The sequence below is a fragment of the Tenrec ecaudatus genome, chromosome 2 (assembly GCF_050624435.1).
Source record: "Tenrec ecaudatus isolate mTenEca1 chromosome 2, mTenEca1.hap1, whole genome shotgun sequence".
Lineage (NCBI taxonomy): Eukaryota > Metazoa > Chordata > Mammalia > Afrosoricida > Tenrecidae > Tenrec > Tenrec ecaudatus.
Genome location: NC_134531.1, coordinates 290,982,872 through 290,999,709, shown reverse-complemented (window position 1 = coordinate 290,999,709; position 16,838 = coordinate 290,982,872). Strand labels below are relative to the sequence as shown.

Genomic DNA, 16,838 nt, shown 5'->3' with positions numbered 1-16,838 from the left:
ATATTAACCTCACTTACTTACCAATCTTTTTTTAAGTGCATAGGCTTTATGTATTTTAAAATGTCAAAATGTCATGTAATTTCCAAAAGAAAAAGTTCACTAATTCATATAATTTTTAAGCCCAGTTTCATGTATGTATGTATGTATGTATGTATGTATGTATGTATGTATGTATGTGTGTATGTATATGCCTTAAAGCTACAGAGGTCTTACTGGATTGTCTTCCTGTTTGGCAGAACTCATTAATGTAGAAAAAGACACAACTTAAATAGTTCTTCATTTGGATGAAGAGAATTCACCTTTACTAGTTCATTATATCTATTATACACTCTTGTATCACACATTCAAGCAAGCATATTTTTTTTAAAAGTCTGAACAAAATATAAATGCTGTTGGGAAAGATCTAAAATCACAATGATTACCTAACTAAGTAGCAACTAGTGATGATGACTTAGGTCTCTTATTCCTTATGACAACTGTGACTCATGGTAACTCTCGGAGCAGCAGAAGAATGAGGGAAATAACATATATTCGTGGTCACGCATTGCAGGCCTGGTGGCATCGTGGTTGCTCACTAAGGTGCTAACCACCAGCCGGGACTCTGGAGAAAGTTTAGGCTTTCTACTCACATAACGAGTTGTATTCTTGGAAACCCGCAGGGTAATTCTTCTCTGTCCTATAGGGTCACTGCCCGTGGAGTTGACTTAAAGCAGGAGGCTTGTTTGTTAGTTAATTACGCACCTTGTCATATGGCAGTGATTCAAAATTGGAACCTGTGAAGACAAGAACCCTTGTGAGATGTACCGTTTAGAGGTGGAAAACTAAACTATTTCCCACTAGTAGAGACCAGGCAAACAGTGGGCAAGGCTGCACCCTGTCAAAAGTGTGCAAGGAGAAAGACAGGCAAATTCTGCCTCTCATAGGTCTGCCCTGGTTATTTGTCTTCCTGCTTGGCAGAATTCACTAAATTAGTATTAATTAATTACTGTAATAGTAATATCCCGCCCTTTCATGGAATGATACTGATCACGTGAGAGCCTGCCATTTTTACCAGTGGTTGAGGAGAGGGATTGTTGGTTGGTTAAAAATTGTCATCATGAAATGAAATAAGAGTTTTAAAATATTTTTGTGAGCAAGGAATTGTCTTTTAAAAATTAGATTTCCTGAAGACAGTTTTTGTTAAATCTGGCTAAAATGGACATTATTTATACATTGATGTTAACATAAAGGACTGTAGCTAGATATAAGAATTGGCATTGATATTTTTCAATTATTTCTTCCCCTAGAAATTTACTTGGTAAAACTGTTTAGTTGTGTCTTATACTCATTGAGAACTGAGGGGTGTGCAGTGATCTAAACAATTAGCATTTCAACAAATCTACCAACAACTAAAAATCTTAAGCACAAAAATGTATGAATCATAATAATAGAGGCGAAATAAAATTTCTTTTGGCCAGTTCATGCCGATGCTAATTTTTTGTTATATTTTAAAAGTTAATACTTTTTTTTTTTTTTCCACAAAAGAAAAGCTTGTAGTTAGTTCAGGGATCGTTTGCTGGCCCTTAGGAGCGTTTTCCAGTCCAGTCTGTTGGGGCACCATGCCCTGGCCCCAAAGTCCACTTTCAGCATTCCCTGGGGACCTTGCCACTCCATTCCCTTGGTGTTCCGCTGCACTCCCCCAGTGATTTGCCTCGGTGTGGTGGGATCAGGTCAGGTGCAATTCCCACACTGTGTCTCCGGTGCTGTCCCCTGTATCGCCCTTAGTCACTGATTGGCATCATTTCTCATAGTGGGGCCAGCCAAGTTGTTCTCTCTGTGGACTGGCTGCTCTACCCAGGAACATCATCCTCACGGCCTGGTGGACCAGGCTGTGTTCCACTCTCTCCTCCTGCCCCTTCATCTGCTCCTGTGTGCTCTGATCAGATATGTCCATCTCCCGGAGCTGCAGAGTCAATGTCGTCCTTTGAAACAAATTCTTTTCGGGGGAGGGGCAGGAATCCACTTAATTTTTGGTGCTGGGGCCAGCCTCCCAGACCTCTCCACTGGTTCCCTACTCCACGCCGGGATATTGCATTCACACCTTGCGGCACTGGCTTGAAGTCTGGTCCAAGTTAATACTTTTAAAAATGAACTTTTGTTCCAACAACTCCTCAGGGTAAATGAATTGTCTTGCAGTGACTTACCTTTTAGCCTGTTTCTTAACCCTGTATCTCTGTGAGGCTAGCTTATATGACACCTTAATACTTTGATACTAGAAGTGATCCTGCAACCCCACTATTGTCTTCAGCTATAATTGATTCCATGAGTGAATGCGTCATAGCAAACTAAAGCTCCCTTAATTGACTTTTGTATACTCTGATAATTAGTATTCACTTCAAGATGCTTGACAGATTACCTATTATATCAGTTTAGACTTAATAGGAAATTAGTTATGCTATATGTCTAAATTTTACAGTATATTTGCTAAATTTTTACCACATTCTATACATATGGCATTCCATGATGAAACCTGTTTAAGTAAGTATTTTCTTTAGCTTGTAATATTAGAATAACTTACCCCATGTAGATTTAGAATTTTTCTAACAATCATTTTAAAAATGCTCTACCAGTACCACTCATTTAAATTGTAATTCTAGGAGATTACCATTTGGGTCATTTATTTTTACCTATGAAGAAATTCACAATTTTGAAACTCATCCTTTCTTCAAACTGTTCAGTTTTGTGTTACATGACCTAAAATATCACTTAATTGATAATTAACCAATCTTTAATTTTTACTATTTATGTTTAGTTGCTTTTTAATATTAATAGCTATTTACTCTTAAATCTAATGACAATCCACAGGATCATTTGCATCTAATATTTAAGTATTATTAGAATGTTCTCTCTAAAATATTAGTTATTCTTTTTGAGACTCTTAACATACAGTTAATTATGTTACATTTGTAAAGTGTGATTAAATTTCCTTAATTTCATAAATGTTCCACTATCTCACCCGTGGGGTAATAGAGATGATGAGTACTTTTTATAATACGTTATAATGTTTTTTCCTCCCTTGTATTAGCGTCATTTGAGATTAGCCCATTTGGCTAATGCAGTTTAAATATGCTCTCAATTTAAATATTGATAAATAATTACATATACTATAACCTTTATCAAAAAATTGAAGAGTTCTCTTTACTTAAGGAAAATATTTTTGAGAGAATTATTAAACCAACAGCTTATACTATGTCCACTTAACAAGAATCTATAGTTTTTCATTCTTTTGAAGATAAATTCAAATCTTAAAAAATAAATCATCTTAGGTAAAGTTGGATATGAAGAAAATGTACTTTATTTTAATTCGTTTACTTCTTTGTACTATTGGCTAGAAACTGTACATTGTAATTACTAGACTTAATTTGGTTTTTTGGTATTATAATTCTTAAGCCAGCTTAGTATAAGAGTTTTCATTAAAAAAACGAAAAAAGGATCATCTTTTTTTCTTAAACTCGGAGTAGGTTATCTTAAGATTTGCACCCTAAGTGAGTTTTCCTTCCTTTAACCTCATTGGTAACCTACTGACTGTCAGTTTTATTAAATTTTCAATACAGGAATAGTAGAGCCTAACCTTAATCAAATTAAGAATGAAAAACTATTGTTGCTGTGTATATATATTCGTTAACTGTGCTGTCTTTTCAACTTGCTGCTGAATCAGCCTGCATTGACATTCTCTGCCTTTCTGTGTCTTGTCTATCTTTGCTGTTTCCATTAGATCCTCCTACTACTACCACCCTTCAGCCTACAATTCAGTGGCATCCCTCAACTGCTGACATCGAGGATCTAGCAACAGAACCTAAAAAATTGCCATTCCCATTGTCAACTTTGGCAACCATTAAGGATGACACAATTGGCACAATCATTGCTAGTGTAGTGGGTGGGGCTCTCTTCATCGTTCTTGTAAGTGTCTTGGCTGGAATCTTCTGCTATAGGAGAAGACGGACGTTTCGCGGAGACTACTTTGCCAAGAACTACATTCCACCATCTGATATGCAGAAAGAATCACAGATTGATGTTCTTCAACAAGATGAGCTCGATTCTTATCCAGACAGTGTAAAAAAAGAAAATAAAAATCCAGTGAACAATCTAATACGTAAAGACTATTTAGAAGAGCCTGAAAAAACTCAGTGGAACAATGTAGAAAATCTCAATAGGTTTGAAAGACCAATGGATTATTACGAAGATCTAAAGCTGGGCATGAAGTTCGTCAGTGATGTGCACTACGATGAAAATGAAGATGACTTAGTTTCACATGTAGATGGCTCAGTAATTTCGCGGAGGGAGTGGTATGTTTAGCAGCCACTAGTGACCGACTGTACAATGTTTCATTCATATTAGTTGATCAGTTTCAGATTGTTCATACTTTTTCTTGAGGAAGAATAAGCTTTTTCAAGTTTATTTTCAAGCTTTTTATATTTTAATGTGACAAATGAAAATGTAAAATCTGGGTTAAATGTATCTGAGCTGCTTTACAATTTTTTTCAATGCTGTACTACTGTTTCAAGATTTAAATTTTAATGCAGAGTACTTTATTGGTCTGTGGCACACAGGTAAGAAGGAAATGTCAACATTAAATGTATGACTTTGGGTACAAATTTTTTTTAAAAATTAATAACAACAAAAAAAGGAAAAAAGAGCAAACTACCTTGGCATTGTGTATTACATGTTTACCTAAGACTATAATCTCAAGTATAATGTTGTTTTACATATACCTCTCAAAATGTATCACCACTAAATAATACTGCATCAAAATCGACTATAAAGTGAATTCAAGAAATGTTTATATATATATTTTTAGTATAAAATATTCAGCCTGATGGAACATCTTTCCTTTTCAAATATTATTTTCTAAGTTTCTAAACAATGAAATCTCCTTACCTCTGCATTTTAATGAGCCTTGCCATAATTACTGTCGAGTGGCTTTTTAAAAGATATTTTTGTTGCACTAAAACTGTGATAGTAAACAGTGAACATGATGTGTGGAAGAGCATAATTAACTGATGAATATTTTTGTCCAAAATACATACAAGAGTAATAAAATACATGTCTTTAACATGATAATTATTACAATTATTTTAATCTCTGGAAGAGAATTCTTGTATTGTCATATGAACATGCATTTTGGTACATTAAGTGATACTTTTTTTTAATGCTTTATGTCCTATATCTAATAATGATGAAAAGATAATACACAGTTAAATTCACTACAAAGAAAGCAGTTCAGAACATGAAAATACAAGGGTAAAATTTTATAAATGAGAAATTTCAGCCAAAAATATTTGCAAGGAGTTTTCTAGACCATCTTGTTTTTGAGTAATTTTTAATGCTAATTTTCAAAAGCTTATAGGAGAAAAATTTAAATAAATTTGGAAATTTTGGATTTAACTAGATGAATCTGAATTATAGAACCAATTAATAATACTTCCTAATGGATATTGACAAACCATCCTCTCTGGCTCCTAAATGTATGTATGCATTTCAAGATTTTTGCTTTTCCAATTAAAACTGGAAACATATCATGAGGTTATTTGTTTTTTGGGGAGGGGGTAGTTTACATAAACTCATTGAGTATATTCTTTAGAAACCTTATCTGTTGAGAAAGAAATGTTACTTAAATCTTCAAGTTTGGATCTCTATGTGAGGCAATTGCTTCTGCAGTGGAATCCTGTAAAATTATAATAATAACAATTGCTTTAAATTCTAAAAACTGTTTTTCTATTTATGATTTATTTGAAAAAAAGGATTGTTACAATTGCTTTAGGCGTTTTGTAGGGAAATGAAGTGGAAATTAGAAGAATCATAAATAAATTATTTTGTTAATTAAAAACCAAGTAGGTACTTTTTTCTTAGTCTCTCAACCCCTTATTCCATTCACACATACCCCATCAAATTAAAAAACAAGTGTCTTAGAACACAATTCTGATTGTTGCTTAGAATTTTTCAAGTAGTGAAAACTTGATTTTAAATGAGTAAACTTGTTCCCATCATTTTAATTAGCAGCATTATTTTGGAATTAGTTTTCCTAATACAAGACTATGGTAGGAGGTTAAGTATGTAATTAAGTATTGTTAAATTGTCTGTTTTTTAATGTACTTAACCATGGATTTAAAAATACTTAATTTGTAATCATTGGAAGCAAACTACATAATACACTATGAGGCGACTTTGAGGGCTTTTTCTTTTCATGCTAGTGGTGATGTGGCTACAAGAAAGATGGCTCTAAAGTCCCATTCCGTGGTACGGGTAATGTTTGTGGCTTTTATACCCAACTGTCATTGCTGGTCAGTGGTTGGAATGGCTGTATGATTCTAAGCAGAATAATCTAGGATGCCAAAACAACTCTCAACTTGAGTTAGTTTGAAAGGAGTTAGCAACGTATTCTAACTCTATCTCATAAATAGAGATACCTAATTGCAGAACGAGCCTTGTGTTCATATTGTATCCCTTGTGAGATTAGCTGACCTTGCAATTCCCCCCAAGAGAGGGTGTGACCTGGAAAGCTGTAAGAATTTGTTAAATCCTGTATGCTTAATCAATTTAAATTATTTGGTAAAACTAAAATGCTTAAAAAGTTTGAGAATCCAGAACTATTGTGGAAGTCTTTGTGCTTACTGTGCTTAGACCTTATTACTGTGCATAGAGACCTGTACTAAGTCATGAATAGTTAGGCGACAGACTTTTTGTTAGATTAGTTTTTCAGCACCCTTCGTGAACAAAGCTAACTTTATGGATATATGTGAAAGTCTTACTATCTTCTTGGAAAATAGGAATGAGTATTTTTGGCCAGTGCATGTTTTTCCCCCAATGTGTGTTCTGGACCATTTTTTAAAAGATATTTTTACACTGTTGCATTTATACTGATAATATTTTAAAATATGCCAATAATGTAATGATACCTATGCAGCTTTTCCCCCTGCCATTTTTATTAAAATATTTTAAAACTTTATTGGGTAAAGGTTAACTTTAAGCGGTGATGTTCAAGGAAGTACACGTACTTTATAGCTGAAAGATACATTTTACTATGTGCCTAATAGGTTTCTATTTTAAATATCTTACTATATCCCTAAAGTTTTTCAGCTGGAATTATTGATTCTGATAGCCATGTGCAGGGAAGTTTTCTAAAAGTGCTCATAGCTAAATGTTCTGCATGAGAGACTGCAGAAAGTATCCTATGAGAGAGGATAATGTGAGAAAACTGTAGCCATTTTATATTCAAAATAGCTCATTGGAGCCTAATATTATTTTGATATATACTGCTAAACAAGTATATGAGCAAACAAGAGGTAATTAATATGTGGATTAATGTGAGATATAAGGAAAGAAGTGATATTCATATTGAAGTTTGTCATTCTATTGGTAGACTATAGATTGAATTGCTACTCTTTATCTACTTAATAGAACTATACCATCCTCAAATTTTCTAGTATGTTGGGTTTCATTTTAGTTTGTGCTAGTTATATATATAATCAGCCAATTTATGTAATAGGTAGGAGCCCTAGTACCTATGTGACAATTCTTCAGTCTTTAAAAGATTCTCTAGAGACATGTGTCCCTAAATGATCCCGTGGATCTGTATTGCCGTCATTGTCTTCTGTGTGCCTGTAAGTAAATGAGTTTTCTTTATGTAGTTCTTAATTACTGATGTGTTCTGGAAATTAGAATATTTTTATTTATATCCCTAATAAGATCATATGGATACAGTAACAGAAAACTTGAGGGAGCATGTAAGTTAACATGACAGCATTATGAAATTTCATGTTAATATTTATTCCCTATTTCATGCATACATCATGAAAACCATTCTTTCGAGCTATGAATTATTTTCCCTCTAGTCATAGCAGCTGAAACCAAATGTATAATTTCAGCTTAAGTGAAATTTAATATCTTGGGCACCATCCTTGAATTAGCACATTTCGAGGATTTCCTGAGTTGACATCTAGTGTTGTTCACTTATGAGCTACTTGGATTAGAAATGTCATTGTTCTAAATCATTTGTAAATTACTCCTGTATTTCTATATCTGACATTTTAAATTCCAGTGTGTTTTCAAAACCTAAATTATTTTAGAGAAAGCAACAGATTTAAAAAAAACTGGATTGAATTTGGTCTCCTCTTTGTATGCCAAGTTTGTAATAATAAAGATGGACTTTTCATGAAAATTCATGCACCAAAGAATCCTTGGAATGATGTACACAGTTGACAAACACAGCCTTTGCTGACTTCTACAATGCTTTCTTGTTTACGTTTTCTGTTCCAGGTCCTTGCGTTTCTAAGAACACACGTCTAGTGTGAGTTGGGTAGCGATGGCTTTCATGCTCTGAATGGAAACCTAACCTTGCTTATACAAAATACGTAGCCGTGGCATGCATTTCTACTTCGAGATCGTTTCTTGAACCATAGTGATAATAATTTCCATTTCATTTTAAAAGAAGAGTAAGATACTCAAGTGGGATAAATATTATCTTATTAAAATATATGAATTGCTATTTTACCTGGCTGAATGCTATAGATGAAGCAAAAGGAAAATGAAGTTTCATAGAAATACTTTAAAATATAATTAATTCCTAAAACTGGCAAATAATCCAAGACCTAATTTACTTGGAGACTTAGTATTCTATATAGATAGTCTCACAAGAACTTTCTTGGGAAAAACTTGGTCTTGAAGGAAAGGTTTGATCCAAATCGAGATGTATTGAACTTTTGAAATAAAACACACACTCTTTTATAGAAAATTGTTAGCATTTAAAAAGAATTGAATAATAAAGTTCACTTTATGTATTTATCACCAGCTTCAGTTATTATTAATTCCCATTCATGGTGATTCTTGTTTCTTGTAACCTAAGCTTAGCCTTCCTGCCAATCACCTAAATATCAATAAAAGACTAAAAGGCATTAGAACTTTTAAAAGTTAACAATGGTTATTAAATACTCAGTGTTCAAATTTATAATTTTTTGGTGTAGCTTTTTAGAATCAGGATTCAACTATGACATACTGTGATTAGTTAAAATATCTTTATATCTTTGCATTCCTTGTTATTGCATTGCGATTTTTTTTTGTAGAAATTGTTTCATTTATCCTCCTAAGTTTCCCAGTTTGAGTTTTGCCAATTATATTACCAAACGTATCTTCCCCAAATTGGTAGTGATCTCTAGAGCCCTGACTAGATTCAGGATTAATCTTTAGGAAAATTATGTTGCTAATCCTGGTCTGTTTTCTACTTAGAAGACACGTAATGTTTGTTTTGTGTTTTTGTTACTAGCAGCCACTTGATGCCCAGTGCCTAAATCTGTTAGTAGGAATGCATACTTAATTCCCATAGCTATTAACTTTTCTTTCTTTTAAAAAAATCATTTTATTGGGGGCTCATACAACTCTTCTCACAATCCATACATCCATCAATTGCATCAAGCACATTTGTACATTCGTTACCCTCATCATTCTCAAAACACCCGCTCTTGTAAGATACCACATGCTCTGTTATGTAATGAGGCTGCTCCTTCCCTGAAATTCTCTTTCATCTCTGTTCTCCCAGTCTCCAGTCCACAGTGAAGGTGTCCCTCAAACTGTTGCTTTATGACTGCCCCTATTAGAACTAATGGTTGCTGCCCATATCCTTTTTCCTTTCATCTTCCCCCCACTTAATATCTACTGTAACTTCACATTTTATTCTACTTCTTACCTATTTACTTTGGATTAGTGATCTTAATTCTTTTGACTGTTTATTTATGACAGTTAAAAGTATTCACTTCTCATGAATACATTTGAGATATACAGTACTAAAGCCGTGTGCTATTCATATTATGAATCATTCAGAAATAGCAAACTGATAAAAAAAATTGAAATATCAAACCAGAGTTTCCCAACGTGAGTGAGACTGTCTCCTGGGAGGCGCAGGGAGGCGCTGGACCAATCCATCAGAGCTACAAAAGGGGATACCTACATTTTATCCTGGATATGAAACAGTACAAAAATCTTACATTTCCGGGAGATACTAATTTTTTTCCTGAAAATAGTAGATAAGTTTGGGAGCCTATAGATTAAACTCTTTATCATTGAAACATTTTTTTTATCAAAAAGAATGCGTTTGTGCTTCGTTTGTATACTTGTTAGATGCTTTATGATCTGAAGTTCTGGTTCCATGTTTCGTACCTCTTGGTACTTGGTTATTAGGTCTTCAGTCTAAAATGTGTTCACTTTCACTCAAAAACAAGTAGATTCCAATGGAAATACATTTTTGGAGACCTTAAGGCACTATTTCTAGACGTCTGCGTGTTCATGACGTTTGGTTGTAGTGTTGGGTGGCACAGTGAGTTGAGAACTTGACAACTAGCTGAAAGGATGCCAGTTCGAACGGACCCAGAGGTGCCGAGAAAGGCAGGCCTGGGGATCTGCTTCTCTGAAGCAGTTATACGCTGCACACACGGGTTTGTCGTGAGCTTAGATGGCCTTGAAGTCTGTTAAAAAAAGTCACCGTAGCCTTCCATACACCATAGATGTGTGATTCGTTGTTAATAGGGGTGAAATAATAGGCTTTGTCCGGTTTACTTATTTTTTTAGACTTGCCACCCTGGTTTAACGTGATGACTAGTAAAATTCTTTTCAATTGTTTGCTTCCCAGCATTTGGGTTTGGGTTATAATTTGTGCCTGAATTATTATTTTCATTCTGCCAGTGCTTTGTAGGAATGACACTTACTAGAAACAGATGCTTACTAATATAACACTTGGTCCACATGCCACACAGGATACTTGGGCAATGATGACACCTTTAAGGTTAGATACGCAGTTTATTATTCAAATGAAGATGCATAAATCATAATGTATCTGAGATGCTGAATATCCCTAAAGGATATGACCCAGTGAGTTTATTTCTTGGTTCTATAGTGAACTATCCCAGTGTATCCTTCATGGGATCCTGTGAATGCCTGATGTAGGCTACCAGTACCAATCATTGTATTATATGTCGTATAACAGCATTATTACTATAACATGGGAGACAAATGTTTGGATGGACATAAAGACTTCATATTCTATTCAGAAGATAAGTTTTTTTTAAAGGCCTTATTGAGAAAACGTAGTGCTAATTGAAGGAGAATAAACGGGAATGCCACGATGTAAAACTCTTTTTCAAAGTGGCCAATATTTCCTTGGGGGGGGGGTGGAGTGGGGGGTGGGCGGGAGCTGCTGGAATGATAGAGAGCTGCAGAAGGAGATACCTGTACTTGATCCTGGATTATGGGCTGTAGTACAGAAGTTTTTCATTGTCAAGTTGAAAGATATATTTATACACCATCACCATAACCCATTTTATCATGTGATATCACACAGAAGCTTTTAGGGCAAGTACAGGAGAGTGATAGAACTTTGTGTTTGAGTGTAATTTTGAAAAGGAACTAGATTTTTATTCTCCTTTAAATTATTTTTAGTATATTACTGTAATTGGAGATATTTTGTATATAAAATAGTATTTAATTTTTACTATACTTGATCTTAGCTAGAAGACTGAGAAGCAATGTGTATTTCATTTTTTAATGCCTTAAGTTTCAGATGTGGATTTGTTGTGCACATTTCTAATAATGCCTTTGAGTCAGAGTGGTTATGAAAGAAGGACACAACTTTGATTTAAAGTGTACATCTGTGTCTTCACTTCAAACATTTCTGAACGTTACTCCTTAATGCGGATTCATATTCTTTAAAGAATGGTTTGTCCCCACTTCTTTGTCATTGTTTTCCCCACAATATATATGCCTAATAGCTTTAATATACATTTGTTCTATTTAGGGAATGCTATTTTTCTTGTTTGGGAGGTGGGTTGCCAATCACTGTGGATTACTATAGCTGATATGTGAATTAACATGCAAATAGCAACATATTTAACAATTGATTTACCTATTATACACTATCCAATTAGTAAATCAATTCAAGTAGGGTTTTTTGCTTTTTTTTGTGTGTGTGTGTGTATATCTCTCACCCCTCCCCTACTCCCAATTGCTTATTTCAGTCCTTAGAAGCATATCCTGGTACTAAGCAAATGTGTGCCCCAAAAAGGGGATATGATAAACAATGATTAGAACCAGGTGAGATAAAGATGCTTGAATTAAGATAGCATGCATGACATGTGGGACGTGGACAATCAACACCCACTTATGGAACCCTAGAACTATTTTTGATAAGACTCGGGGGGCAGACTTGTATAAGTAGATCATATTTAAATGCTTAAAAATTATATTTATACTTAGGAGTTATTTTAAGGTATTAAAATACCTGTTTAAAATTGGAAGTGATTTTAAGATGTTTAAAGTCCATGTAGCTCTATTTTTTTAAAAAACTGATAAAGCACTTAAATTTTTCTGATTATTGCCAGGGTGAAAGGCTTTGTTGAAGGCACTGTAAGGTTTGATGAAAGACAATAAGTAGTCTGTACATGGAAGATCTTAATTTCATCGACGAATCTTGTAAAGAGTGCTCTGAGCTTTTAAAAGTAAGTTTTGGAAGTATTGTTAGACTAAGCCCCGCACGTCTAAATTACGCACCGTTGGGCAAAAATGTTAGAGCTGCTTTATTCCTTGACAAAAGAATATTTTGAATTTAAAATTTTGAATTAAATAATTTTAATTAATTAAAGGGAGATCCTTAGAAACATTTGTGTGGAACAGGCATGTGATAAGTGCATGGCAGTTTATTGTTTTTTTGCCACTGATGAGTTAGTTGTATGATGTTGGTCAAATCGTGTACTTTTCCAAACCAAACTCGGTGCCATGCTGCCTCGTAGTAACCTCACACAGGAGAGGGTGGAATTACCCCTGTGTGCTTCCTAGACTGCAACTCTTTAGGGCAGGGGGTTTCAACCTTCCTCATGCTGCGGCCCTTTCATACCGTTCCTCATGTGGTGGTGACCCCCAACCATAAAGTTCTTTACTTTGCTTCTTCATAACTGTCATTTTGCTACTGTTATGAATCGTAATGTAAATAGTTGATATGCAGGATGTATTTTCATTGTTACAAGTTGACCATAATAGTGATGAATCACAAAAACAATATGTAAGTATATATTGTGAAATATTTATTCCTAATTACAAATGAATGAAATTTTGTCTTGAAGCATGGTGTAGCATGGGTAACAGTCTTCAGGCCGAGTACTCTTCTGTGGGCGTATTTGCATGTGAGCGGACGCTTCTCGAGACAGATAGAGGAGCCGTGTCTCGGTGCCTAAGACCATCGGAAAGATGTGTTTTCCGATAGTCTTGGGTGACCCCTGGGAAAGGGTCGTTGAGAACCGCTGCTTTAGAGCAATCGGAAGCCTCCTTTCTCCCAGAGGCTGGTGCTTCCAAACGGCTCGCTTTGTGCTGGGCCACCCAGTGCATAACCACCATGCCACCAGCCCTTGTTGAAGACTGAAGACAACCCTATTCTTACTAGTGATGACCAGTGGTCCAAGCTAAAATGTACGTGTTAAGAAAAATACATAGGACAAAATGTTACCCAAAAGTCATTCCGGTACATTTTCCACATTTACACGAGCAGAGTAATAATTGCACAGGGATTCAGTTCTCAGTCCAGGATAGACAGGTGGTCTAGTCCTCAGCTAACCACTTATTCCAGTCATGATGCTCACCGGTAGCTCTGTTTGTTGCTCCATGTCGCACTGTGGTTAAAGCCTTTGGCTGCCGATGGAAGGCTAGCTGCTCAGACCTCCCAGATGCTCCACAGTAAAGAGATGGCAGCCTGCTTCTGTAAAGAGCCACCTCCCGAGGAGCCCCAGGAGGCAGTTCTCTGTCCTTTAGTGTCACTATGAATCAGAATGGACTAGATGGCACCGCGTTTGAGGTTTTTTTTTTTTGCATATTGTTAAGGGGTAGGACACAATGTTGCAGCTTGTTATTTGCCGATGATATGCTCTTGTTCAGACATAGGTGTTTAATATTATGATTTGCCGTTAAAAATGAATAAAACTATGATTCCATTTATGTCATAATCCACATACTGAAGGAATCTGCAGATTGGAATCCAGTAGTAAGTGGGGGGCTATTCAAATAGAGATCCTGAAGTGTAGAGGCAGCAACAATAACAAGCTATGCCAAGTATGCATCAGCGAATAGGAGTGATACCTTGATTGATGGAATTGTATTGTTTCAAAATAATTATCAACTATTTCTATAGTCTATTGGAAGTTACTGAAATGACTGATTTGCACTCACTGGTATAAGATTTGTAGTCTATAATGAACCTAACAGAAATGATACATTACTTAATGAATTTTGTGTTCCACGTGGATTAAATTAGGTCAGTGGTATATTTTTGCCTTCTGTTACAAATTTTTCTCTAGCTATTTAAAACAATACATGACTCAGTAATTGGGAAATCTGTGTAAGTATATGTTTACATGGGAATTGTATGATGCTAAGTAGGCGAACCATCTCAAAGAGTGCTGTAGTGTATGGTTTAAATTTTCCATGTTTGATACCCAACAGGAATTGGATTTGTTTTGGAATATATGTGAACTGAGGAACCTGGGGATGTATTGGACTGCTAACTGCAAGGTCAGCAGATCGAAACCATCAGCCACTCTATGGAGACGGACAGGGCTTTCTACTCTGTAAAGAGTTACAGTCTTAGAACCCCCCAGGGACAGTTCTGCCCTGTTTTTATAGTCTCAGTGAATCGAAACTGGCTCAATGGCAGTGAGTTTGTGTTCCGCATGAGTGCTATGTGAACTGGTGGCAGACTGGGTTACACAGTTGGGCTGCTAGCTATCAAGGGCAGCAGTTTGAACCCTTCAACTGCTCTGAGATAGAATGGTCAGACTTTGCACTCACATTAAATATTTGCAACCTGGGAAACCGCCCCACTCCCAGTTCTGCTTTACAGGGTTGCTGTGAGCCAAATTGATTTGATAGCAGTACATTTGTTGGTTCTTAGTGAATACATTAGTGTAAGTGAAAACTCAGAAGCTCATCATTACCATAGACCCAAACCAAACACATCATCATTCGACTCCTACCAACTTTATATAGGGTTCCCAAGGCTGTGAATCATTTTGGGAGCAATTGCCTCCTCATCTCCCACAGAGGAGCTGGTAGGTTTGCACTGCCACCCTTGTGGTATGAAGTTCCTCACTCACCCAGCAGGGCTCCAGGAGACAAAACAGGGACATTCACTTTAGGCTGTTGGACATAATGGCTTTTGTCCAAAGGATGTAATGGAGAGTTGTCCTACCCCAAACTATTGCGTGTTTTCCCCAAACAGTGTGATACTACTACTCACTGAATTGGATAATCTTGAGCGGGTTACTTAACTTTCGAACTTCAGTATCTCAATCTATAAAACATTGTCACTATATCTCTTATTGGTTACAGTGGTTCTCAACCTGTGGGTTGTGACCCCTTTGGAGGTCAAATGACCCTTTCACAGGGGTCACCCGATTCATAACAGTAGTAAAATAACTGATGAAGTAGCAACGAAAATAACTTTATAGTTGGGGAGTCACCGCCACATAAGGAACTGTATTAAAGGGTCGCGGCATTAGGAAAGTTGAGAACCACTGAGGTTAGAAAGATACAATAAAAAAATATGAAACACTGAATGTCACAGTGGATTTACTGCCATTAAAATCATCCACACAAGAATAGCTCATAAGGATTAAATATATTACATCCCAAAATACTTGATTTAAATGTGTGATTAATTTGTTGATATGAAATCACACTGCCTTTGCTTCATTTTTAGTACGCCATGTCAGTAGGTACAGCACACAATGTTGCTGCCTGCAATTTATTGGTGGCATCATTGTCATGCTAGCCCCCAAAGACAGAGATCAGACTTTTAAAGACAGTAGGCAATAATAATGAAAATTTAACTGATGGAAAACGAAAAATTTTACTTACATCAGAAATGACTCAGCGGTGGAGTTGTAGGAACGGAATCCCTTCGTGAACCAGGGACTACTGCCTGTATACAGCACCTCTACTTGTATAGTCATAATGTGTAATAAAAGTATGTAATTGTCTTTAGACTGAAACATTTGACCATTTTTTAACTTGACTTTTTTGGTTGGGCCTTTATTTCATTAATGCTCTTATAGGCAATTTGATATGTGCATTAATAACATTCCATTCGTGCTTTTGTATTAGGATGTAGGGGGGGGAGACTTTGGTATTTTACAAACACTAAATTTTTTTTAAATTTTAGTTTTAAAAAATATTTTAGTAGGCTAAAAGAAGTAAATGTTTTATTGTTTTTCATCCATTGTCATTTTTCCTCTAAGCATTCTTTGCCTATAGAGCTAGATGCACTCATTACTCCCTGATTGGGAAAACTCTTTTTCATAGTTTGAGGGCACAAACTGAAAGAGCAGATCTGGGTGTTTAGGTCACCTCCTGCATTGATGAAAGGTGTGTGAGCATCATCCACCAAAACTGACGAATCTAATTTGGGGTCTTCTAACCTGACCGTTGGATCTTCCTCTTCGAATAGACCCTGTCGTTTAGAAGGTAGAGGCACACCGTTTGGAGGATGCTTTGCATTGTTTGAAAAGCCTCGTTTCTGTTGCTTTGCAGATGTTCCATTTAAGCAGTCCTCTTCCATAGCTGTAGCTGGAGCTGTCATTGGAGCCGCCCTGGCCCTTGTCATCATTGCTCTCTTTGTGACTGTGCTGCTGACTCCTCGCAAAAAGAGACCGTCTTACCTTGACAAAGTGTAGGTAACTCTCTTTTCTGGCCTGCGTTCCCCTCGGCATATTCACTGGGTTTCAGTCTGTCTGTCTGCCTTTGCGTGTCCTCACGGAAAACCGAGGGTGGGGGGG

At 36.0% G+C, this 16,838-nt stretch overlaps 1 protein-coding gene across 6 annotated transcripts in view; it reads left to right on the top strand.

The window, feature by feature from the left end:
* The window catches only part of NECTIN3 (nectin cell adhesion molecule 3), a 140,345-nt gene that overhangs the window by 47,966 nt on the left and 75,541 nt on the right, over nt 1-16,838 (top strand). For 4 of the 6 annotated variants that reach the window (XM_075542548.1, XM_075542550.1, XM_075542549.1 and 1 more), the window contains exon 6: nt 16,594-16,732. The exons of 1 other annotated variant lie outside the window; for it this stretch is intronic. In XM_075542548.1, the coding sequence (XP_075398663.1) occupies nt 16,594-16,732 (139 nt within the window). Of the gene's footprint in view, nt 1-3,754; nt 6,986-16,593; nt 16,733-16,838 lie in introns of those variants that run through there. One more of the 6 variants, XM_075542547.1, reaches the window with a different exon arrangement.